At 32.0% G+C, this 26,630-nt stretch overlaps 1 protein-coding gene across 7 annotated transcripts in view; it reads left to right on the top strand.

Annotated features, from left to right (window-relative positions):
- LOC106712169 (rap1 GTPase-activating protein 1) overlaps positions 1-26,630 on the top strand; it is a 209,200-nt gene that overhangs the window by 158,697 nt on the left and 23,873 nt on the right. The window contains exons 1-2 of one of the 7 annotated variants that reach the window (XM_045681274.1): positions 2,067-2,284; positions 19,093-19,119. The exons of the other annotated variants lie outside the window; for them this stretch is intronic. Coding sequence (XP_045537230.1) covers positions 2,198-2,284; positions 19,093-19,119 — 114 coding nt within the window. The 5' untranslated portion in view covers positions 2,067-2,197. Of the gene's footprint in view, positions 1-2,066; positions 2,285-19,092; positions 19,120-26,630 lie in introns of those variants that run through there. 7 annotated transcript variants of the gene reach the window in all.

Below are 26,630 nucleotides of genomic sequence, written 5' to 3'. Positions count from 1 at the left end.
TGTAAGTTGTTTCTCGAAGTTCGCTGCGCCATATTAAAAGTTTGTCGAGGTTCACGTCCGAGCTAGTGGTACTGTTTCAATATTTTAAGCTTTGGATATCATTTGTAAACAATAACTAGACTGCAAATACAATACATGTGCTCTAAATGTCAAACGTTCTTTTCAACACTTACTAATGCTGATTTTCTATTTACTTCTTTCTATATTTAGAGGGGCTATTGTAGGTTTCCGTCTTTGGCTTTTGACGTAAAATAGGTAGTACATATTTTAATATAAAGTTGATTGCATGAGCAAAGTCTATTTCGTAACTCTGAGAGGTTCCCCGCTGGCAAACTTTTCAATCGGGACCACTTTGCTACAGAGACCGCAACTTTGTCCTTTGAGACCACGCTTTAACTCTCCGTTTACATTAGCAAATTGTGAGCATAAGGACCTTGCATTTTTGGGAATACTTTATCTGCCTTCAAATATAGTTATTAGATGTTCCATGTCTCTAAGTTCTATTACTGCAATTTAATAGTTGAAATCTTCGTAATAATTAGCATTTGCTAAAGAATTAACATTTGCAATACATGTGTATGATGTTACTGAAAGTACTTCTCTCAAATATATTCTGTATTTTCAAGTGTCAATCTTTACTGTTAAAAAGGAAATTAAAATGAGAGAAGCTTAAATAATATTGGATACCCAAAAATTCCTATAATTTACGTTTTATATCTTGTAAATCTACTGCGTCTTTAATTCATCAAGAAATAATGAAACAGTCCAAGTTTCGTTTCGATGTTGTTTCAATGTGTAAACTTTGTACGGTCTGTTTTCTTTAATACAATTCTTGGTTATGAAAATGAATGTTTTATGTTACAGTAGTCGTAAAATATTTAAAATTATAAGTATAATCTCTTTTCGAGTACTCATTAGACCTTTTTTTGGGATCGCTTGTGCGCTTCATCCATTGTTAAAAGTTTGTTCGTAACCTTTAAGAAAATCGGTAATTTGTAATTCAAATCTTATATAAAAACAAGCAAGAAATAGGAAGAAGATAAGTGTATTTTGTTAATAAAGTTACTGTATTCTTATCATTTTTGTTTCCTTTAATTTAACTTTTTCTCTACGATAGGACAAAAACAAAGTTTAATTCACAAAAAAATTCGAATTCGAAATTCGAATTCCTGAAAGTATTTTTAACTACCGACCTAGAAGGAGGGAATACCCGATAGAATTGGAAGGTTGAGCATTTTATCTTATAATTGTATTTATTTTAATTGTATATAATAATATGTCTATGGTAAAAACGGTTTTAAAGCAACTTAAATTAATACAGCTTTTACCTCACAGAAAAAAACGTTATTTAAAAGAAAATTTTACAGCTGATGTATACCGAATAACTCTTGCGTATTTTATTAAGAGAAGCGAGAAATAAAACAGAGAATCCAATTTTCAGTAAAAGCCTTTAAGATCCAAAAGTAACGTAAGCGTATAAACATTTTTATGCACAATCCCAAGACATAAATGTTCAAAATGCAATAATACGATTTAAATCTAAGAAAGTTCCAGACCTCCCTGTGTATGTACATGTAATTCGCGTTCAAGTCTTCTAAATCTCACATGAAAATTATTTAAATCTTAATAGAAGATGGATGTTGTTTTATAGTGCAAGCAGGCTAAAACCATTTTTTGACCAACCCGTATTCCGAGGTGGTCCAGAACTACCCACTAATGTTAAGCGAATACATAACAATAGAGACAGAGAAACAGTAGAGAATTAACTTTACCGTATAACCTTATCGTCCTCTATAAAAGCTTTTTGCTATGTTCGTGTTTCGTTGATTTATGTTGTAACGTAAACGGAATAATCCTTGATATTTTACTATTTGCTTAGTTTGGGTACCCTTTTTTGGCGCTAACAAAACATCAGTTTTTATTAAACGTTAACAATATATACAAATTATTTTGTTATCACACCTTTTTCCTGATGCTCGTGCCCCGTGCTATCAGTCGTAACGTACTATATTATGTTAGTTTCCATACAACCATTTTCCTTTGTTAATTCAGGACGGACGGACGTAATTCTGTCAATGTTAAAGTTTATTTATGTGTTTATTGGTTTAAATTTAAATGTAGGTTTTTTTTTAGAATTATAATTTTGTTGACATGTGATTTTTTTTGGTGTAAGTGGATAGTGGATATTTATTCGAAAATGTTTCGGAAAATGTCTTGGAATGCTATTGCAGCGAAAAGAAGAGGGTCCAGAGATTCTCCTCTCGAATCGCCCTCGTCCGACGAGGTACTATATGTTTTATTTTAGTTTCATATTAACTAGTACGTTAAAAAAACGTTGCCCTTATGGCCTTGCTGTTATCGGTGATTGATTACTGATATTTATATTGGGAGTGGATTTATTAAATACTGTACATAAAAGTACGCATTGTTTTATTTTTAATTGTGATATACTTTTTTGTTATAGCAGATTCTTAACTATTCATTTATATGCATATTAATAGCTTTCTTATCAAAGATGTCCGACAGATGTTGGGATATAAAATTACTATTTACGGACACAATCGACTTTTTAGTAATTATTTTTTTACTTTTTTAGTTATAGTTACATTATTAAATAGCAGTTTTTGATATAGAAAAAAATCAACTTGTATTAATATTATCCTTTTATTTATTTTTTGTTAAGTATACTGTTACAGTTTTTGGCAATTCACCCTTGACAGCCTTAGGGTTGTCTGGTCGACGACCCTTGTATGTAAAGCCTTAAATTAAAGATCATATCTTACTGAAATGACATGCTGCACTTTCATGCTCTTTAAAAACAACTTCAAAAAACTGAAGATTTTTGGTCATATAATATTCCGAAAAACGTAATATTGAGTCTGAAATCTCGAGCGACGAATTCTGTTAGAATAAAATGGAATGTTTATATTTCTCTCTAAATGTTTCTAATTCCGTACTAGCCTTTTTTTCGGGGGGAAATACTTAAAAGAGACCCTATCTTCTGGGAGAAAGACATGGTTTAGCGAGACTTGACTTACTAAAACCCCTTCGGCGGCAATCCTCAATTGCAACTGGTGAGAGTCCCGGGATCTCCAATAGAGCGCACCGGGATATTGAGTACTAGCCTAAGATATTATATACATATTACTCAGTGGTAGCTTTCTATTGGCTAAAGAATTTTTGAAATCTTTAGCCATTGAAAATTAAACTATGAATGTTTATTGTCTCTTATTTCTTGTTTTACAAAGTCAAGCATTTTTTTTAATATTTTGCAATTTAGCGACAACCCTATCCTACCGGATGCCACTGACTCCTGCGCAAACCGGTTTACGTTCCGCGCTGTTTATCATCGCATCCCAAATACATTTTAAAACTGTCTTAAATTGCGTTAAAACGTAACTAAGGTGCTCAATAGGTAGGCGCTACTACATGTAACAATTTCGCGAATGACTTTCCATTTCGTTTTTGATATTTTTTTTGTTTTTATAACGCTTTCTTCTTAATTACTTGTGTTTTAGTGCATGTAAGAACGGATTTACATTATTAATTATGACCAGCGCGGTATTACAGTCGCTTTCTGCCCCTCTGCAATCTTACTGTGGGTTTCCACTGTCTAACTACCTGAATAAAGACATATTATCAACTCTGATAGGGTGAGAGGAGAGAGTTAAGACAGCAATGTATTTTAACAAAATAGTTGAATTTCGCGGTTACAAGTTCGGTTCGATTTAAAACTAACTTGTTACAGTATATTAGCTTCAAATAATTGACACTTAAGTTTGTTTGGCAGATGGAAACATACTTGTCGTATTTATAAAATTAATATTACGTTTGTTTGTCTTTATGTTTGTTGTTTTCTCGGTATTATTCCGTGTCATTAATTTGTTTCACTGCCAAATGTGAACGTAAACAAATATAATTGAAATAACGCAATCATGAATAACTCTTAATTAGACGCAGGAAAACATTTGTTGAAAACATAAAATGTTAAAGTATTTGAGTACTATTTATATAAGAAATTATAAGTCCTATGGAGCTTTTAGGAGTAAAAAGGATTTATCTTCTCAGTAATGAAACCCAAATATTTGACTTTATCCTAACAAACAAAACATTCGATTAGATTTATAAATCTCTAATTTCTATTATTATCAAACAACTTTAAATAATTATTCTTAAACTTTATAAAATGAACATCTTGAATAGTGATTATTTCTTTTCCTAACATACGTGTTACATAAGTCGACAGTATTAATTAAACTTTCTTAGTCGGTTGAGAAAGTGTTCTCTGTCTCACCCTTGTTTGAATTTCCATGTGACTGGCAAAATGCCAAGCGTCTAGCAAGGCTTTCGACGTGCCAAACAATATTGTTGCATATAGGCGCAGCGTTAACACTTTTGTTACATCAGCGACTGCTACGTGTAGTATAACAATTTATACTGTAATTAAATATAATTATACAATAATTTAGAAATCAATTACTCTGTCCTTTAAACATCAAATTCGAACGTTATCCATTATATTAATATGAAAATGTACAAGTTCGATTTTAAAAATCTTTGCTTTGAAAAAAATATGAATTTTGTTTTCTAATGTCTGTATTTAAATCTGTATTATTATTTATGTACTTTGTACCAGCTTATATATAAATTCAATAAGACTTAATTACAGTTTACTAGGCTTATTTTAGACAAATGATTAATAAAAACCCTCAATGTAAGTATTTATCCTCAAAAGATTTACCTCATTAATGTGGTTACTAATGTTTTCCAGAATTCAATACCGAAATAAAGAGAAATATATGAGAGAGAATAAAATTAAATATTTGAACATAAAGTGGAGTGGATTTTTAAGCATACCCAATTGGTTTGCTATCTTTTTTGCCCCACTGGCAGGAGAATAATGTTTGTGATTTAGCGGAAAGATTTGTATATGTTGGAGTTGTCATTCGTTTTATAGTATTTTGAATGAATTTCGAGACAATAGTGTTTGTAACTGTCACCAATACGTTAAACTAATGTGTTACAAGGTCCCGACCTTCCGTACGTTAGTATCACAATAGTCGAAGTGTTTAATCACTGCGTTAAATGCCTATTGGCACGGTCAACATAGAAATTTGCCATGACATCACCCAACAATGTTAAATTTATCTTTTGAAATTAACTGCTAAAACGTCCATGTTATTTTTTTCTTTCGCTATAATGGTACCGAACTGTTTTGTATAAGATAGGAATGTACGGTAGATTGAACGATTTATTCAATATACAGGACCTAGGTTTGATATTACTAATATTATAAATGATCACGTTTAAATGGAATGATAGCTGGAGGTCCGTTCCCAATTAACTGATAAATCTGGATAAAATTTGGAACAAAGATAGATATAGGCTGGAATAGTGCATATTTTTTCAATTCCACGCGAACAAATCCGCAGGTTATCCAACAGTAAGAAAACTGATGTATTTGAATCAACTATCTTTTAATATACACGTCTATAGGTTTTTATCGATTTTGTTACGCATTAAGGCATTAATAATAATAATTTCCGTCGTGAATGACTTGCCACATTGTCGATGTTTCGGTGATGTAGTCATGGAGACAGTTGCGCGCGCAGGTGTTCTAACATCTGCTAACTACAAACACGAGCATGTGTGCATTGAAATAAAGATGTTTTGTGCAATATGAATATACTCGTAGATCGTATTACATTCAAAGTATCGTAAAGTTTTATTTTAAGAAGCGAACTTGATATGTAATTTTACTTAACTTACAAAAAAATATGTAGCAAATGTTTGTCGAATCGGAGTAAAGAATGACTGAACGATTGAATATTTTGTAGTAATCTTTGAATGTTACCTAATTATAGGATATTTTCCTGTTCATTGTTCTTCTTAATTACATTAGCGGCCTTCGTTTGTTTGTTATTAATTAAAGCATTAACCAAAGCGTCAATTATAACCACGTTATAACCTACTCTAACCGCAAACTACATAATTTTGCCGCTGTAATTCCATATTCGATAAACAAATGAGGTAAAGCTATGTACTAGACATGTTAGTAAACTTACTAACTTTAATGCTTGTGTATCCAACTTCGATTTTAGTGCAGTCATTTGCATAATTGCTATTTTGTCACTCTGTGCATAGCGTTTAAAGTAAATTTAGAATCGTTTCCTCAAAATAGAAATAGTATTGGAATGGTTCATACAAGAGTTTTCTTTAGTAACATTTTTTATTCTACACAATCATCTTAGGTACCTGTTACACGGATCTTATTAAATGTGACCGACCATGTAGTGGTAGTAGCGGGAATTTTCATCTGATATTTATATTAAATATTTAAAGTTAAAAATAAAGCAATAAAAATTAAAAAAACGCATAAGATTCATTACAATAAAAGTTTGATCCGTTGTAAAAAAAAACACCGCCCTGATTTGCAACCCCATAACGATACTAGCACCAAATAAAATAGGCCAAACATTAACCCGTAATAAAGATCGTAAAAAAGCGAATTTGTAAAGTCGTCCCTGTCCTTTACGACCATCGGAAAATGACTATTGCGTCGTTTTATGTTTACCACGATGTAGATTAAGTCAGTATTAAAATGAGGCGAGGTTTTCGATAATAGACTTTATTGCAAAGGTGATAAAGGCTAAATAATAATCGTTTTACATGATTGATGGAATAATACTGAAATAGATTATACAGTATGACCAATATTCATCGGGTTAATGAAATTGTAGTATAAAAAGACTATAGCTAAATGTTTCAAATTACGTTCATTAATTAGATTGACTAAAATTAGGTGAAAGTACTTGGTACCTTTATTACTGTTCGGGTAATCGTACTGTATCTTTTTCTGTGAACAACTAAATTATGTACTTCATGGTGTTATGTTAAAGTGTAATTAGTGACATTTAATGTAATTGTGATACATTGGCTTATTATTTTGCTTGTAATCTAATACTGTTTACTCCGCATATTATTTCACGCTATTGTCTTTCACGAGTTCAGCGAATTGAAATAAATGATTTGTGATTTTATCGTTTGATGAATGCGTGAAATTTTCTCCGATTATTGTGGTCTTGTTCAATTATTCCCAGGCTGGAATTCAAAGAACAGCTTCTTCGACTTTGATTGTGTTCTCATTGACAATGACTTAGTGAAGAGTTTCTCATTATTTACGCTGAGAATTTTGTGGGAAACTGTGATCTTGGAAGAGTTGCGTATAAAAAATGCGTGACTTTATTGCTGTTTCTATGAGTACGTCATTGATGTTTATCATTGTTATTAGAAAAGTTACATCAAAGTTAATCTTCAGTAGATATTAATTATTCCTACTAAGTTATTTTAAAAAATTATTTATTTTAACAACTAAATGTTTGTATTTTTATTTTTGTATTGATAACGTAAAATGTTTATTTTTAAGTACTCCTTTTTTATCTTTGTTAGAAGAAAAAAAAAATTACTAACAAACTTAGAATTAGTTGCAAGGGAGCAAATAAGTGTGGTTACAATGTAAAGTATAAATCTCATAGCAGACGATTTAGTATTGTATTTGTCGTTAAAATCCGGATAATCCGCATCAAACGGAGAGAGGCGACTTTCTTCCAGCCGCTGCAACTGGGTCTCGCCCTAACCGAAGCACTTTAGAACAATATAATCTAGCTTAGAACACGCTATATACCAAAATTGTTTAACATTTCTATTTCAGGACATTATTCCCTCTTTAACTATAACTACAAATTTTAGTACGTTCTTAAATTATAAAAACAAATTAATATTGTTAACAAATCATTAAGTTTTGAAATTACCAGGAGCTTTCTTTCTTTAATTTTATAATAACATCAGAATTCCTCCAAGGCTGTCTAGTTTAGTAAGTCGTTCACGTTATTCAAGCGACGTTACACTTAATGCCTTGTCAAAAATGTTAGTAAAAACCTAATGACCGATGTTCGAAAAACATGAGATTGCCCTCCTTGATATTTTGAACAAAAGTAACTAAACATATCTGTTACTAATGGAAGCCCTTATCTTAACAACGTCTTGTCTGAAGTTTTTTTTCGCAGTTACAACTCAAATGCATATGAGTCAGTGGCAAATGTGTGAGGCAGACAAGGTGTTTGCTTTTGTGATACCACTTTAAAACATAGGTTTTTCTTATATAAATCATATGGAAACCTTTATTCAATTTTAGCATTTAAAAATGCTGAATTTCATTTGCATAAGTCCTCATTAAAGTTAACACCAAGAACCACTAAGACACCATGTTAACTTAAATCTTTCACAACCTTTCTCGTTTTTAAAATTCTCTTTTTAAATCATTCAACATAAAGGAACTTAATGTTTTCATAGAATTTATAATGATCAAAAGGAATATTTTTCAGAGTAACAATAATCGCTTATTAATGACATCCGATTCTTCTAAACGTAGCTTGCGATTGTACGAAGTGTACAAGTTCAGTAATCATTAATTTTCATCACGTCAAATAACCTCTTTTCATTACGACCTCACATCTATAAAGTGCATGTGCATTTGAATAAATGTTCAACTGAATGACGCTGTTTAGTATTTTTTTGGTGCAGATCATCTTACTTCTTCTTTTCTTTAGAATCTTGGAGATCTTTTTATCAATATTTATGACCATTGCTTTTTGTTTTGATACAATATTCTGTACTAACAAATAAATGTCGATCGAATGTCGACCATCATGTTATTTCTTACAAAATGATGCAACTGCTTATACCAATTTTATTAGTTGTGTACTGAATGTCTGTATATTTTATAGCAAATATTTGCGGTCGAGTTTGCGCATTGTACATTTCTATTGGACCTATCGTATCGATTATAAATGATTCAAGAAGTTGACTCACCAGACTCCTGCTTTGCGGACTGGATTGTCCACTTTTAAAATGAGATGCAATCAGTTTGCGGCTGTCTTTTGCATATCTATTGTATTATAATATATTTAATCTGGTATTGAAATGTATGTTTTTATATATTAGTATTTAAGAAATTACAATATACAATTTTAATAAAATTATCTATAAGCCCATTCGGGATTTAACTAGATACTTGAGATACAACGGTATGAAATGTAACATTAGGTAAGATTAGATTTAGAAGATTATCAAGAATGAATGTTCCTAACGATAATAAATGCTTAACCCTCAACTTACATTTTGACAGACACTTAAGTGAACCGTAAACAAAACAGGTAAACAGTCTACCACGCTGACTCACAAAATGTCTTTTTGCATCAATGCCAACATTAAGGATTCATATCTTTCATCACGAAAGTCTTTCTTCAATCACAATGACATAAGGTATAATTTTGTTTGTGACGTATTATGAAATCATAATTCGTAGCGACGTAACCGTCTTGCTGTTTGAATAAATCAGTAGCCGGTGTCGCAACAGTAGCGAGACAAGCGACAGTTGTTTGCTAAATAACAACAATATACAAAAGCTCTTTTTCTATTGTTTTTCACCAGCCGTGGCAGGGATTTTGCGACGTTCATTCGTTTGTCAATTGATATGAAATATGTTTTCCAGGTATTCCCTGTCTGATGCGTCTGGATATTGTATGTTAATTTTATTGGCATATTTATCTCTATTAGTAGTAGCGTCAGTTCCTGTCGTAACTTGCATCCTTCGAGTTGTAGGTGTTACTTGAATACACCAAGTGATCATTATTACTGAACCCGTTAAATAGACAAAAGAGATTGAAAAATGTTATATTCCCTTTACAGCTTTATCTTAAATGAAGATATATTGATTGTTTTGTTATCAAGATATATTATGAAAAATGCCCTCTTTTAAATTGGTCTTCATTTTACCGGAATCATATTGAAACATTTGATTCTGACGATTAAATAATCCTATAAAATAGAAAGCTATTTGATTCAACGTCAATTATCGTTTCTTTCAATATAAAGTAAATGTGTGTTTAGAATGTCTGTTTCGTGGATTCCTTTGAATACAATAATTTCGCTGTTCAAACACTTTGAGGTTATCGTATGAGTAAACAAATTGCAGACATGACCTTGTCTCGAGCTACAGCTAAATCAAATGTGCCGGTTCTTGGTATTTTTTTTATTGATGTTCGAAGTATACTGTGATTACGTTAAGCGCAATAATCTTGAGTGCTCAAGGTTGAGATATCTCGTTACCTTCTGTAATTCTAACACGGATATCTGTATCTACAGGTATCGATGCTAGTATAATAATTTCTTTTCCTGATTCTTTATTGTCATATTAAGATAAACTATAATTTATTTTATTAATGTCACCATATCTTTTATGAACTTGATATATCCTAAAACCTGTATCTGTGATAGAGCAAGTTAATTGGTTTTGATACGGTTCTATCAAAAAGTCCTGACCTAAGATGTCTTAATATTAGACTAACCGCGTATGTATTCAATCCTTAAATTAGGTAAAGTATCCGTAACTTTTCCGAATGCTTCGACTTTTGACGGAAAATTTTATGTAGTGTGTAAAATTGTACACACTACATAAATTTTTATATATTTTGATTGGCAATCGTCATTGTAACGATTGATGTTTTTTTTTCATTTGAATCTGAACTTTAAAAGGTTGTGTATACATGGTCACTGTTTACGAAGTGAATAATGTGTGGTACGCCTTTTATGTGCGGACGTGTCAGTTTTCTGGCAAGTCTTTTACGGATCGGTTGTGATGCTAATGTTATAATATTTTAAAATAAACTTCGCACCATCTTGCAACCGGTTACTTCTCATTTTTGGTTTATTTTCGGACAGGCTGACTACAGTTGGAATACGTAGTGAAATGTGTGTTATTAACATTATATTTAAGTGTACTTTTAATGGATAACCATGATTTGTTTTTGCGTGTGAGTAACTGAGTTTTATATCTTTAACAGTCTTATCTGTGAAGGTTTTGTAACAAAACGCTTTAAGGTCACGTTCGTGTTTAGGTTTTTGTACGTTTTATTTGAAACATTAATGAATAATTAAAGATGATAATCTTGGGTTTCTTTAGAACGTTAATCTAACATTTGATAATTTAATATTTTATTTAATATTTACATAAAATACTACAGGACGTTCTTAAAATAATCGTTTGGAATACGGGTTTAAGCCGGGAATTTGAAATATAATTTAGGGGAGATGCATCTAGTGAAGATCGATCGGACGCGACTGTAGAAATACTATAAATAACTGGCATGGCGTGACCCACTAAGAAACTTTCCGAGTTTCTATTTCTTGCGTGAAAAACAACCAACACAAAAAGACTCATCCTATAGATTTCGAAGATTCCTTTTAATAAATCAGAAAATCGTCGTTCAGGAACATTGTATTTAGTTGTTTTGTGTTGTCGTTTATTCCTGTCAACAGTTTCTATTTATGTTTTACTTATGATTAAGTCTTTATTGAGATTACAAAGCGGTTTCGTGCCATTATTTTTTATACTGTCCAGATTATTATCTTTACCATAACATTTATTATTCCGGAATGTTAAAACTGTCGCGTAATTCTCACATTTCAATTCTTACTTGTACGAATTAAATTCACATTTATAAGCGAACAATACAACACAATGTACGCTCGCTTCTACGCACTATTGAATCTCTGTAGTGAAATCTACTTTCCTTGTGCCGTAAAACTTTCCAGTGCACTTGCAACCACGTGGATTATGCAAAGGTGATCTCAAACATTTTATTGCTGGCCATTCATCATCGCCCAAGAAAGAGAAAGCTATTACAGTATGCATCGCTAAGAATATTTTCATACGCCGTGTCTTTATTTAAGATTTTTTTTGTAAAATATGCAAATATTTAACATAGTGCTAGAATGAAAAGTTCTTAAATAATTTACTTAATTACAAAATTCTTATTCAGTCTTACGATTTTTGAAACAAATTAGAAATGTTTGAAAGTTTGTTAAGTGAATGACCGCTGGTAATCTCACGGTAGATGTGAGATCTTTGCAGACGGTCGCTGGACTAAATATTGACATTGCATCACGCGATCTCTATTGATTCTGGTTTAAATCGATTTTAAACTACTGCTGAAGCAGAAAATATTTATTATACCACAATATATTTATGTTGACATAGCAATTAGAAGTCATTCTAACTCGTGGGACAATAAATGTCAAAAACTTATTGACAAGTTTTACTAAAATAATAAGAATCCACTTGATTATTTTTTCACGCTTCTTTGTTAACTGTACGGCCATTCAAAATGGCCGCTCTAAAGAACAAAACAGAAACGCTCGGTTAATATAAAATAATTAGCAACTTGCATCATTTTTAAATTGCAACAAAAACTAATAACGCATACAAATTATCTTTAAAAAGACGTTCACTTGCTAACGCTATATAATACAGACAATAACTACGTTAAGTATAACTTGATATAATGTTCATAATGCTTTGCTAGTTTTTTTGACTGGAAGTATACAGTTATTGGCATGATAATGCGGCAATTTTGGAATACCTCTCGTTAGTTATTTAACCGTTTCTAACATTATGTTTACTTCGGCGTCATGCTTGTAATGTTTTATGTTCGTTACGGGTTTATGACAACTTAGATTTTGCACACTCGAAATCGTGGTAATATCCTAAGAAAAGAAATGAAACGAATGAGCAATCATTTTTTAATGTTGTAACAGTGGTTAACATATTTATTTATATAGCTGTAACTGTAGGTTTCTGATGCCAAAATCTATATATAAAACATATCGTCATCACTGTCAACACTACAACTGTCACACGTCAACATTATCTTTGACAAAACAGTTTGAATTGAGATTTTGGTCTCACAAACCCATGGTTAGTGATGTGTATTGCGAATTGCGTCAATACATTGTTTTTTCAATAAGCCTTGATGTCTATTTAAATTTGTCTGAACTTGAAACAATACAAATAATATGATTGTATTTTTACTCAATTATAGCAAGCAATATAAAAATTAATAAAGTAGCGCGGATGAATGAACTCGAATGCATCTCGACATTGCCAATCAAATAAATAACAATAATATATTCGAAACCGGCAGTGAGATACGAAATATATTTTTGAATTTCATGCCATATTTATGTCATGCGCAAACTTTATCTTTTTTATCAATTTTGTAATATATATTTATAACATTACTAGCTGTCGACCGCGACTCCGTCCGCGCGGAATTAAAAATAAACGTAATAAATGGCCTATATTTTTTCCAGACTAAGTTCTACGTCTGTGCCAAAATCCGTTGAACCATTTCGGAGATACCTTCAAACAAACATCCATCCATCCATCTAAACATTCGCATTTATAATATTAGTAAGATCACTCAGATTTGTTAGCTTGAAGAACTACAAGATTTTTTTTATATAAAGAATAGTTCCAACTATACAAAAAAATTCGAATGTGGTCTCAGAAATCCATAAAAAAATCACTAATAATTACTGTTGCTAAAAAGGTATATAAAAAATGAATTAAGAAAAAGTACTATGGTGCTTTCTTTTGGCCTTGTTTTGTAAGCTAATATGTTACAACTCGATGAAATTTATCATCAGAAAGTCGTTAAACTTATGTTAATGGCACGAAATAGAGCAGGTTAATGAGCGGCAATGGTTAGGGGTTGATAGTGTAAGGGAATATCACTCGTGACCATCTCGTGTCAAACACTCTTTAAAAAGTTTAAGTAAAATTTATTAAAGAAATTTTGATATTTTTATGGCGATCCTTTTAGTTTCATAAATGTTAAGCTCTAACACGATAAAGCCGTAGAATAAGATCCAAGGTTTTCTGTTTGTATTTAACGAATAAAAATTATGGCGTCATCCGAATTACTGTATAAATAATACTTTGTGTTTTTAATCTTTTAAATTAATGTTTTCATTCAAAACTTAGTACATTTATTTTATTCTTCTTAAATTTGATCATTGCATGACAATTTACCTGTAACATGGATCTATCATTTAAACCACTTCAATGTGTTAAGTGCTATTCAGATTAAGATAAAAGCGTGTTAGTATGAACGATTCCCAGGAATATATGAAGTATTCATACGAGTAAAAAAGTTAACGCTATATTTTTAATTTATTCAACGACTAATGATAGAAAGCAGAGATCGTTAACCTTTTATTAAGTACATTTCTATGTATTATGTGTTATATATAAAATTATGTGGTATTAATAGTAGTTAAGTTAAAGTAAATTTAGTAACAGAAAAAAACATTTTTCTCAAATTTGTTGTGTAATGTTCTATGCGTCTTTTTCTCTGTCAAATCCACTTCCGCTTCCCATCCTTTCCTTATAAGAAAAGGATGGTAAGGGAAAGGAGACTAAAATTATGCACGTCAGAAGGCACCGTCTTCTGCGTGGTCGTGGTATTTCACCGCTCGAGTTGGCCTATTCGTGTAACAGAAGTTGTTGTTGGTGGTGTGTACCACTGTTAATTTTTTTTTAATATTTTTTTTTGATCCTTAAAGCAAGCCAAAGGTCACATTTATAACATTTACTTTAGGATTAGTAGAATCAGTTTACGTTTACGAACGTTAGTACAATTGATATGTAGATTTTTTTAATCCTTAATATATTTTTTTATAATTAAACTATGACATAGTATTTCTATGACATATTATTTTAAAATGTTGTATTTATTCTTCTGCATCCAGTAGTACAACTTGTTAAATTTAATATGTATTCAAATATACAATAATATAAAATGAAATTTTGTGAATTTATATATCAATTAGAATCCATATTTAAGTTGAAATTCAAGTTTATGTTAAAACCGTGTTGTACTTCCTTTGTGGGACTACAAATGATGTGTATTAAGTAAGTTATTTAAGTTTTGTTAAACCTGGCTGTTATTTTCAAAAAAGAGGAAAAATAAAATTATAGTTGATTCCGTATTTCTACAGTTATAAATGTTCACTTTCGTTGGGATTGCAATCGCTGCGACCCTAATGAACACTCTTACGAGCTCTCGCCTCTGTACTACTGAACGTTTACGCCAGGGCTGTCAAACTCTTCAACCTAACTCCAGTTCGCTTCAGTGTAAGAAAATAATTACAAACTTTGTAATAACTTGGTAAATAAAATAAAATTTATAAAAAACCTAGAGCTCTAACAATATCTACCACGAGATTTTTTACTCTACCTATTTATTCATTTTTTATCTTCTGCAAATTTTCAACTAATTATTTAATTTTATAAAGTTATATCTTCACAAACACATTAAGATCCGTGTAATAAAAAAATAATTTTACCCATTTATATTTGAACGTCACTTTTAAGTACTTGACTCACGAAACACTCATAGTTCACGCACTCTGAAAGTTTTGAAATCCGGAGTTACTTCGACTTAATATTGACTTGTGAAAGTTGTTAATGTGTAACGTGGTTAACATTCTTTTGATTTCTGGCAACTCATTGTAATAATTATACACGACAATTTCTGAAAATAACTCCGAACTTGGTTTCCGAGACCAAAATCTCTGTACAAAACATATTGTCATCCTTGTTTTAAACGGCAATTTTGGTCTCAGAAACGGACGGTTAGTAATTCGTAAGAATTTTAGAATAATAACACGACTCACGCCTATAACACATATTCCATTTCACGCAGTCCATTTTTTAAATAACTAACATAAAAGTATTCTAAACATATTATAGTTATGAATGAAAGATACAGACAGATAGTGCGGATTTGTCAGCTGTAAACTTGTGAAGCGGCGTTAAGTCGGCTTATAGCGGAACGGGGAAAGAGTTTCATTTTTAAGTCGTCAGAAGCACACCGCTCGGCAAAAATAGAGTCTTGCAAATATAATTTTCGTTATGTTCAACTTTCAAGATATTAGCAAGCATTAAAGATGTTATGTCACAATGAAAAATTTCAATTTTTTTACTATTAAACACTGTTCTCATTTTCGTACTCAAGTTTCGTGAAAGAAGTGACTTATTTAATACAGAAGATTGTTGCTGTAATCAAATAAAAATTTAATAGGATTGAATATAGAGGCCTACACTTATTTCGTGATTGGGACAAAGAAACCGATAACTTTCAGGTTATTGCCCTACTCGTTTAGACGTAAAAAAATATCAAGGATCAGTATTGACTGTCAACAAAAGAATAATGATCCATTGCCAATAGGTTAGGTTAGCAAGCAAATTAATACATCGGTTAATTCAATTCAATGCAGTACTCGTCCGATTTGGCAAACGAGACTCCATTAATGTAGCCCGCGACAACACGACAGCCGCATATTAATTAGCCTCGTAAGGAAAGAGCGCGCCGTTCTGTCTGCCATTACCAATCTGGTTTTGTTCGAGTAAAAAATAAAGGCTTACTTCCACATGGTTTGGTTCTTATGCTTTATTTAGTGCGAGAATACTGTCATACTTTTAAAGAAAATGTTATGTTTATGGTTTCCTTGTATTCTGTCTTATCTTACCAATAATATATATGCCATTGTTAAGATGGTTGGATAGATGAACGGATGGGTGTTTGTTAGAAGATTTCGCCAAGATGGCTCAACAGATCTCGATAAAATTTGTCATAGATATAGAACATAGTGTGGAAGACCACATCGGTTATTAATTTTTTTTTAATTCCGCGGAGGCGAAGTCTCTAACAAAAGCTAGATTTTATAGACAAACACTGTACATGTTATCAAAGTTGCAGCAAGCAATCTACTGAACGAAACACAATTAGATTTTTTTGTATATTATCTGAATTTGAATTTTGGTTAGTAATTTTCAATTAAGTACATTCTTGTCGATTACAGAGATACTTTCATTTGACGAGAACTTGACTACGCTTGCAAGCTTCATGTGTGGAGCTCAACTCGAGTAGACGAAACTCATCTCTTGTTCGATCCGAGTCTGCAAATGTTCCTGATTAAATTGCCAATTTGATTCTCTATTCTACACATTTCAAGTTTGAAATCTCCACTTAGTTCAAATATTGTCAATAGAAAGTTTTTTTGTTTATTTATAATCCCTTCGCACTTTTAAAATATTGTAAGTTTGGCTACAAAATTCTTAATTATATCCTTATTTCGATGTTTGTATTTATATAATTAGCTAAGAATATTCTCATGCAGTACTTCTATAAAGATATTTGAAGAAAAATGTTAGTTACGTCAAACGAAAACCGGAGCGGAAAGCTAGCGATCAGAAATACAAACAAACGCAGGCGTGGTCATTATCTCTCCGCAAATACTTGCGACGATAAAGTTCGTGATACGCAATTAGGGCTGTCAATTAATTAAGGGCTGTCAAATTTCAAGAAACATACGACGAAAAAAAAGGCAACCATCGACTTGTTTCACAAGAGACACGAAGACGTTGATATCAAACCCCTTATCCCGAATATGCACCATGCACCAAATAATTCGGGTCCAATCGAAGGAGGTGGCAACCCTACACAGAATGTATTGATATATTTCCTATCTCAATACTAAGAAACGTTCATAAATTATGTCATAGTAACAGATTGTTGATGTTTTGTTTGAACGCGTGATGTTTTTATTTAGTATAAACAATGATTGTTCGATTTGATTTTAATGTTAGGTTACTCATCGATAGAATCATATCTTATAGAAATATATACACAGTTTTAATATATATATATATATATGAATTAGTAAGTGGAAACATGTTTCTAAGGCAACGACGACATTATTTTTTATTTCTCTTGAGGATTAAACTAATTGATAGACATATTAATTTATTTTGACGTAATTTATTGGCGTAATGAAGGTTATTTCATAGTTAATTCAACTACTGTTGTCAAGTAGAATTAGTCTTTCATGTAAACGTATTTAATGAACTAATGTAATTAACATGAATCACGATTTTATACATACAGAAATACCATAAAAATTTATGCATATACAGTAATATCTTCACAAACTTATCCCGAGCGTATATTCAGAATCTATTTCCACAAAATTGACCAGTTTTTGAACGCGTTCCAAATATACCTTAGATTTAAACTCGTCTATTTATGTCGTTTTAAAATTGCATAAAAGTTTATTCCTTAGAAATGACTGCTTGAGATATTCTAAGTGTGAAAAGATATGAAGTACCATCGAGTATAGAAATACGTTATTTATATATTCCATTGAAAACTTATTTATGTTATGAATGGCAGATACTTAGATGCGGAATGGTTTTGAAATATTTAAAACAAAAAACTTATATCAATCTTAGCCTGAATTGCAACAAAATGTATATTGATTTTACTTTTAATATTTAACACCGATTTGATGACGTCATCCTCATAATTATAAAGAAAATATTTTTAATTATATATTTTCGATTACTACAACTAAAATGTTGCACCGTTTTAAAAAAAAATCTTTCAATCATAGAAAAATCTTCTATTAGCTAGTAACATTTTATATTTCTGTTTATATATCCAAGTGAGGCAACGTCGTATTTCTTATAAAATATAAGATTCCATATCCCATATCTTGTAAGCATACCAGTCAATATATTCAGTTCTTATATTTTATAGCATCAATATTTTTGTGCTTCTAGCGATAAGCGCCTCTTGCACCTTTATTTCTTCGATTTATTCATGTCTCCGCATAAATTTTGCAACAATAAAGAACGGATACATACATAAAATCACTCTAAAAATGTACACGAAGACAGACATATCTCAATCCTTGAGCTCTTGACTGGCGACATCTTTATATACATATATGTACGAGTATGTATGTATGTATTATAGATTGTTAACGCTTGCCGTTTGTCAGTAGTTCTCTAGTAATCCGCCTAGGCTGGGCTCAAGCCAGCTCAGTGACTTTACAGCGCTATTACTATCATATTTCTACTTATATTTTTTTAATATGTTGCATTAAATATTTTTTATTAATTTTTGACTCTTCAATTTGCTTAAAAAATGTACGAAGCGCTTTTGTGAAATGTTGAACTGTAATTTTATTTCGGATTTATTTTATTTCCACTAATGCTATTTACTATGTAATGTTCTTTTACTTTGAATAGGAATACTTATTCTAGAAATTAAGTACTGAATTAATGAAACTGGTATTCTAATATGAAATAACAAAGTTTTAATGATACCATTACATTTGTTTCAGGTATTTTTGGACAAGAGACTCAGTCCGGTAAGGGGGACCAGCGAGAATAACTTTTTAAAATTCGTAATGATATTAGCATAAAACAGTCATGGAATCTAAAGGCGTTCCTTTCATTGAAATTCAAAGAGACGTTATCATTTTCACCATCGCATTTCATTATTCCAATCCAAAAGTATTAATACTTTAATAGAGTTTATATTTGTAATTTTTAATGATAGAAAATATGAATCCAAAAATAAGACATTAATGTCTTTTTTATTAACAATTGTACGGACGAATCAAGAGATACTAGTGTTCTTACAGATACACTACGATATATATACAGTGAGTGTACACTGTATAGTGCCTTAATCTAATTCTACCATTAGTACGACAGCGTTAAATATTTTCCGTTTCATATCATGCCAAAAACACAGCCATGAAAACATTAACCGAATAATAAAACTGCAACAATGCAGGCATTATGAAGAGGCGTTTCGTCCCTGTTTGGCAACGTAACCGCTGTTTTGTCGGCTGGGAGTATTTTTTTGCTATACGACGCGGCCTCTCATTCAGTAGCTCGTACTGCATTTTTCATTTGAAAGCTGAAACTCACTGTATTCATGCAGCTATACTATCTCGTTTCTATATTCAACTGCTACGCTTGTATGTCGGTTCACTTCTAAGTCTGAAGACGGATTGAGAAATAGTTTTTATGCAATGGGATAGCGACTGCCTTTTGATTCGTTTCAGCTCTGGGGAAATATGCGTTTTAAATTGCACTACATTTAAGAAATTCCACTTAGAAAACTTTGTATAATAAATATTGGTTTAATATTAGTTGATATAAATTTAGAGTTATTTAACCTGAGATAACATGTATGTAAAAGATGTTATATACCTTTAAACGTATATAGCTCTGTATACTAACTATATATAGTTCACGCTAAATACGATCTTAATCTTGAACTAGTGGAAAAGAGAACTGTACTACCAAAATTTTCTAGGTTAGTTGTTCACACTGGTTCATTCTGGACATCATCTCTAAAGAGCAGCGGTCTATTCATCAAAAGTAAACTCATATACCATGCAAGTGGAGCATTCCATGTAAGTTGAATATTACGCAATGGCATTTTTCATTTCAGTGTTACAACACGTCCGCTTCACGTTTTCAGTCGTTGGAGAGTCGTGATATAACGCATATTGTATGAAATGGAATACTGTTTTTTTTTTTTTCATAGTGAAAATTTCCCAGCAATCCCGTGAAACGTATACGAGTAATATTCGCTTACAAAAATGTTTTATTGTAATTCCTCTGTTTCGCTCGTCTATTGTTTTAGTGTTGTATTACTCTGAGTATCTCGGTTTACCTGGACCTTTTAGTGCGGACGGAATGTTATTAATATTTTTATTCCTCGTACTATTATTTATGACTAAATTATCCTTATTAAATTTGAACTACTGAATTAAATTAATCAGAAATATGTCAAAAATATGTATAAGTCAAACTAATTACAAAAATAAAAGAAAAATTCTAAAACCCACCCTACAAAAAATGGTATTTTTAATGTATTTAAAAGTAGTGAAAATTGATAACGAAACATTATGTAAAATCCTTCTTATCGTCATATTTACATTTAAGTTTGGAGCATTATATAAATAACATTAAGTTTATGTAGCAACTAAAAACTTTATATGCTTTTTTATGTAGAAACATTCATTGCTTATTCAGTAGCGTCTGCATCGAGTATTCAAAAACTTGTATAATATTAAACTTAGCCGTAGCGCCTATCGCGTGTCTAGTTTAAAATGAGTTCCAAAGTTTGCTCGTAACTCCCAGTGGTCGATAGCGTCGTCAATTAGTGGCAGTCGCTCGACTTTCTGAAGAACTCTCGTAGCCCAGTTAGAATGCGACATAATTCGTGCTTTTACCGTTTCGAAGCGCACTTCGCCTCGCAGTTGATCTAAGGATTCTAAGTCATAATTTTTTTTCGCCTTACGCAAGTTAGCAATATTCTTGACATTTAAGAGTGGTTTTTCTTGTATTTTTAATTGTCAATAATCAAACAATATTAATGATTGATGATTTAAGGAAACATCTAACAATACTGCGATATCGAAGGGACCAAAATTCAGTCATAATAAACAACAGTACTCGTAGTTTAAAGTCTTATGAAAGGTTATCTACTGTAAATTAGGTCTTGAGCATTGTCGCAATGAATTTCTACTTGGCACGCTCCTTGTCCACCTTTCTTCTGCACCCATACTTGTACTTGTTTCTTACCTATTGTCTTCCTCGTCCTAGCCGTCCAAAAAATTTGGTTCTTCTTTACATGGTCTTACTTATAAATTGTCTTGCATTCATATAAACTGTAAGAACAATAGTAGAAGTAACGTGGGCCATGTTCACTGGCTACATTGTTTGGGCGGGCGGGCCGCCGGGGTGAACGAACTCACTAACAACTTCCGTCTACCTGAGAAAGCTAGTCGTTAACCTAGACTTAGCCTTTACGGTTATATTTTTTTTCATTTTCTACTTCACCAGTATAGACTTTTGTTGTAATCTCTTTCTAACGTTGAAAGGCTTGTAAAGATTTGTTTGTATTGCTATGAAAGTGGTCAGGACTTTTGGTTTTAAATGTAATATTGAAATTCCATTAACTGTTCTCCCTTGTAGTTACAGCTTTTTGAGACATCGTGTGGTATATTATGTTATTATAATATGTTATATATATTACGTTATTATATAACATATTAACTAGAATCGAATGACAAATATTCCATCAGTTATTTTGTTAGCGTTAACTTTCAGACAGGACAAGTACAAAGTACTCCAGAACATTGTAAGTGTAACGTATAGTAGCGGAACATCTTCAAACGGTTGTCAATACCTGACATTAGCCTGCGGGTTTCCGTGTCTCAGTTTATGAGGCTTTGTTAATTCAAGAGGCTTCGTCAACTATTCACTAGAGAAGCCCTTAGGACAAACTTTACTCCTGTCTCTTGTCAAACGTGTTAGACATTCGAATAACATTTTCCTTTATGAATATGATTTACTTATGTTGACATATTTTGTACATTATTGATACGTTTATATCATTTGATTTTTGTATGTGTAAAAAAAGTTTCCACTTTAATTTTTCCTGCGTTTTTATAGTCCATTCGGAAATGTATTTTTGTTATCCAAGAACTAATTTAATATATTAAAACATAACAATTCGTTTAGCTATGAATTCCGGCAACATTCGCTTGTGATTTACGATCGAAAGTGTTAATTGGTACTTATGAAAGGTTACGTCGGATTTATTAACTGGCTATTTACTATCATTATTAAATAAAAAAACCTAGCGCGACTAGGTGTACTCAACTTTGTTCAGACGAAATTGACTATGCACTTAAAAAAATCGAGAGTTCAAAAACGCTCAGTGTCAAATTAATAAAAGCGAGAAGTAGTAAATATGAGATGAATTAAAAAAGCGCTTACCGCGCTTTACCAAGCTGCCATTTGCACAGCAAAGTAATTTCACTAGATCAAGCTAATAATGAATCAAGCGCTTGATTGAATCTTTTGTTAGTGGAAGTTAAATCTATTCGACCTAAATCTCGCAATACGAATCCAATTCTTGCGCGCCCGCCTCGCTTCAGGCGATGCATTTGAAAGTTGTATATTCGTGCGATACTCGTTATTACGCATCTTGTTATAAGGACTATTTTTAAGTGTATTGTATTTTTGTATATATTGGAATGAAGATGTTATTGAATGCGGTCAAGCAAAATCTTCATCTACAATGTTTCGGACATTTTTAACATATTTGTGACCTACAATACCTATCTAAAGTTATAGTCATTCACATAATACTTTCTGGGGGGAAGCAAGATTATCTGGAGTTTTACCAACTAAAACTCCCTCAGTGGCCATCCTCTAGTGCAACTGGCGGGGCTCCTAGATCTATGTAAACTTTTACCTAATATTGTATTAGCCATTCAACATTGAAATCTAAAATTTGTCTTGTGCCATTATTTCTTTCTTATTATATTCCCATGCGATCTGAAGTCTCTGCTATGAAGTGTAACATTAAAAATGAGATATATGTATATAGTCTTGTCTTGGGAAAAAATTCCTTAACGATGTTTTAATGTCTTATTTGCATAAGTGTGGTATGTAAATTAAGTGACCGGGTTCAGGTCATTCGTAGGTACAATAGCTGTGAAAAGCGTTGAGGCTTTCTCACGCGAGCCCCCTCTAGTCACGGTTACTGAATCTGATTTCTATGCTTGATTATAACATACGTCAATCATTCTGATTGTACGAAGAAGTGTAATTTAAATAACACATTTTTGCATTACATTCATTCTTTTCATAGAAACTTTAACTTGAAATTTGCCAAAGCTTTTCACTTCTACGCTAACAAAAATATTTCAAACATCGGTATTGAATCTACACTTCATCCTCTACATTAAGCATTTCAAAAGATTTGTACTACTGATGGCTGTACAAATAAATCTCAAGCTACTCGAATAGTCATACAATGGCAAAATATATGGGAAAATTATACTTATCAAATAAGGAAAAGATTCACTGCAGGGTGTAACATTCTACGATAGGAGATAATAAAATGACTTTCGCGGCAAGTAAATGTGTGTTTTCCAATTTCTAATTTAAGTAAATTATTATAGTTTTGTTTTCATCTTGATAAACATTACTGTGTTGCTGTAATACGATACGTTTTGTTGTAACGTAGATATATTGGGTTTAGGTTCATACGCGACAGATGGATTGTATTTTATTTTTCGTTTTGTTTCGGATAAACCGCGAATTTTATTAGTTGATTGGATTTCATCCGACATGCTGCGTTGTTTGTTTTGCGGTTTACCTGTGTTCCATCGTTCCATTACACTCTTGTCCTATTTGATCCGTCTGGTATACTCGTCCTTTTAATTATCTTTTTTAAAAAAACACATCCTACTAATATTATGAATGCGAATGTTTGAATGGATGGATGGATCTTTGTTTGAAGGTATCTTCAGAACGGCTGCATGGATATCCCTAAAATTTGTCATAATTATAGGATATAGTTTGGAAGAACACATAGGCTACTATTTAAATTTTTTTTTAATTCCGTGCAGACAGAGTCGCGGGCAACAGCTAGAATTAAATGTAACAAACAGTTGATTTTTACGATTAGATTTAATTCATTTAGATAGTATTTCGCATTAATATCCAGAGGAACAGTGAGAGATTTTAATTTCTTAATTACAACTTTCAATTACTGCGGATTACTTCTCAATTCTAAAGATGTACTAATTAAATGCTATTAATCTTCATAATTACAAGTGCAATTAGCTGGATATTTTAATTAACTGAAAATTCATTTTACTGTGGTATAAAACTTACCTTAAGGTGCAGAAATCTACCTTATAATTCGTAGGTTCCAAGTTGTTATATTGCCTTTGTCTAAAGCTAAAGGTATGTTTATCCAATGTCTACCTAGACATTAAGAGATTGCTATGCTCTGTGATATGAAACTTTTGAGATAATCATAAGTCATATGGCGCCTGAGAACGTGGGCTGCTAAGTATAGTGGTGGGTGCATCGTCTCTATTGAACAAAAGGAATCTCGGTTATGAATTTTAATCGATACCGCAACGGTTTATTTTTCTTGTCATGTGATCTTGCTGATGTTTGCATTCGTATGCCTTGTAAAAATGATATTAAGTTCTTATTACAAGGTACCAACTGCAATTTTTTTAATTTTTTATTTATCGTCAGCCGTATAAACAGTAAACAGTAAACATCTCTGTTTTGATCATCGATAATGGAGTATGATAATTATTTATTATACAAACGTTTCGATAGTGGAAACCCATACCAACAATAGCCACATCCCAAGCGCACGTCAAATCAAGCGCGACAAACCGCGCTATTCAATGAGGTGATAACAATAGCTCACGTAGCATCCGCTAGCCTTTTGTTTTTGTTTCGTAATTGTGATGATGTGTTGATGTCTTCTTCGCATGTTTCTCTTAATAGTTCTTAGGGACAGAATTAACTGACGTATTTTTACGTATTAACTACTTGCTCTACTAAAAACAGGGCAGTGCTTAAACAAGCTGTTCATATTTATAGTGTTTAGTAATTGTTATTCATAAAAATTTAATTTAAGTTTACTGATTCAAAACAAATTTTTACTCCTATACATTTGAGGCTTAGTCATATTGGAAAGTCAATGTTATTATCGGCGTACGTATAATTTACATACGCGTGCGTTGTGCGGAAAGTGTTTACACAAAAAAACATTTCTCGAGCTTGACTCGGTAACAGGTTGTACACGACACGACCGACACCGTTACCTGACACACAAACATAACCCAAAAGGACCGCGTGTCCGTCTACAAAATGACACTTTTGTCACAATGGAAGTTCCGTCATACAATTGCATACTATCCCGTCAGAAATAACAAGGTTTTCTATATCAAGATAAATACCTGAAACTGTAGTATATAAATCTATATAAATAAAAGAAAGTTGTGTTAGTTACACCATTTATAACTCAAGAACGGCTGAATCGATTTGACTGAAAATTGGTGGGCAGGTAGCTTAGAACCAGGAATAGGACATAGGATAATTTTTACCCCGTTTTCTATTTTTTATTCCGCGCGGACGGAGTCGCGGGTAAAAGCTAGTATATAATATTCCTAGGTTTTATGCACACGCGATCATGATCCTTTATAAAAGGTCGATAAATTCTGTCGATAAATAAATGATTTAAAAAACATTTTTAGTTATTAGATGCCAAAATTTTCATTCCTCGGAATATTAAAAAGTAAAACTTGAATTAACTCATTAAGGTGTACATTGAATTTCTCATTTACGTCTGTATTTTCAAAACAACATCCTACTTATATTCATACTCTCATAATAGTATTCAGTGCTAACGTTGAGCATGCGATATTAGCACCCGGTTCATTTTTGTTCAGAACGATGCAATCTCGGATCCCGCGAGTTCCTTTGTGAGCGAGCACTCCTGACAATTGTGTATACGATGAATGAAGGCCAGATTCACTTTACATATCTGAGGTTCATTACATGACGCGTGTTTGCTTGTGTACGATATCCCGTCTATTGAAAGCTAAAAACCGTTGCGTCGTTGTGCCTTTAACGCTTTATAAAATTGTCCGTATGTGTATTTCAGAAATTAACGTAAAACAAATAGATCATTCCTTGTAAGATGTATTTAACGTCCACTTATATTTTATATCAAATACAGGAAAAACAAATTGCATTTCTTTAAATGTGGACAATGCTTAGTACCTACCATTGAATACAATGAACACATCAGACATCTTTATGCCGCGATCAAATATAGACCGCAATTCAATGCTCTCGTGAATGTCAATCGATTAACAAACGTGTCGTGCGTATCAGCGGGCATATTCTTGAAGACCTTGATAACTACAACCGTAGGTTTCCACTGCTAAAGCACTTAAATGGAAAATTGTCGTCATTTCTCACATTCTCTTTAAAAACAGAAACAACAATGTTTTAAACTTACAACAGT

This window comes from Papilio machaon, chromosome 15 (genome assembly GCF_912999745.1).
Source record: "Papilio machaon chromosome 15, ilPapMach1.1, whole genome shotgun sequence".
Lineage (NCBI taxonomy): Eukaryota > Metazoa > Arthropoda > Insecta > Lepidoptera > Papilionidae > Papilio > Papilio machaon.
The sequence above is the reverse complement of the archived record's forward strand: the minus strand, read 5'-3'. Positions and strand labels throughout refer to the sequence as shown.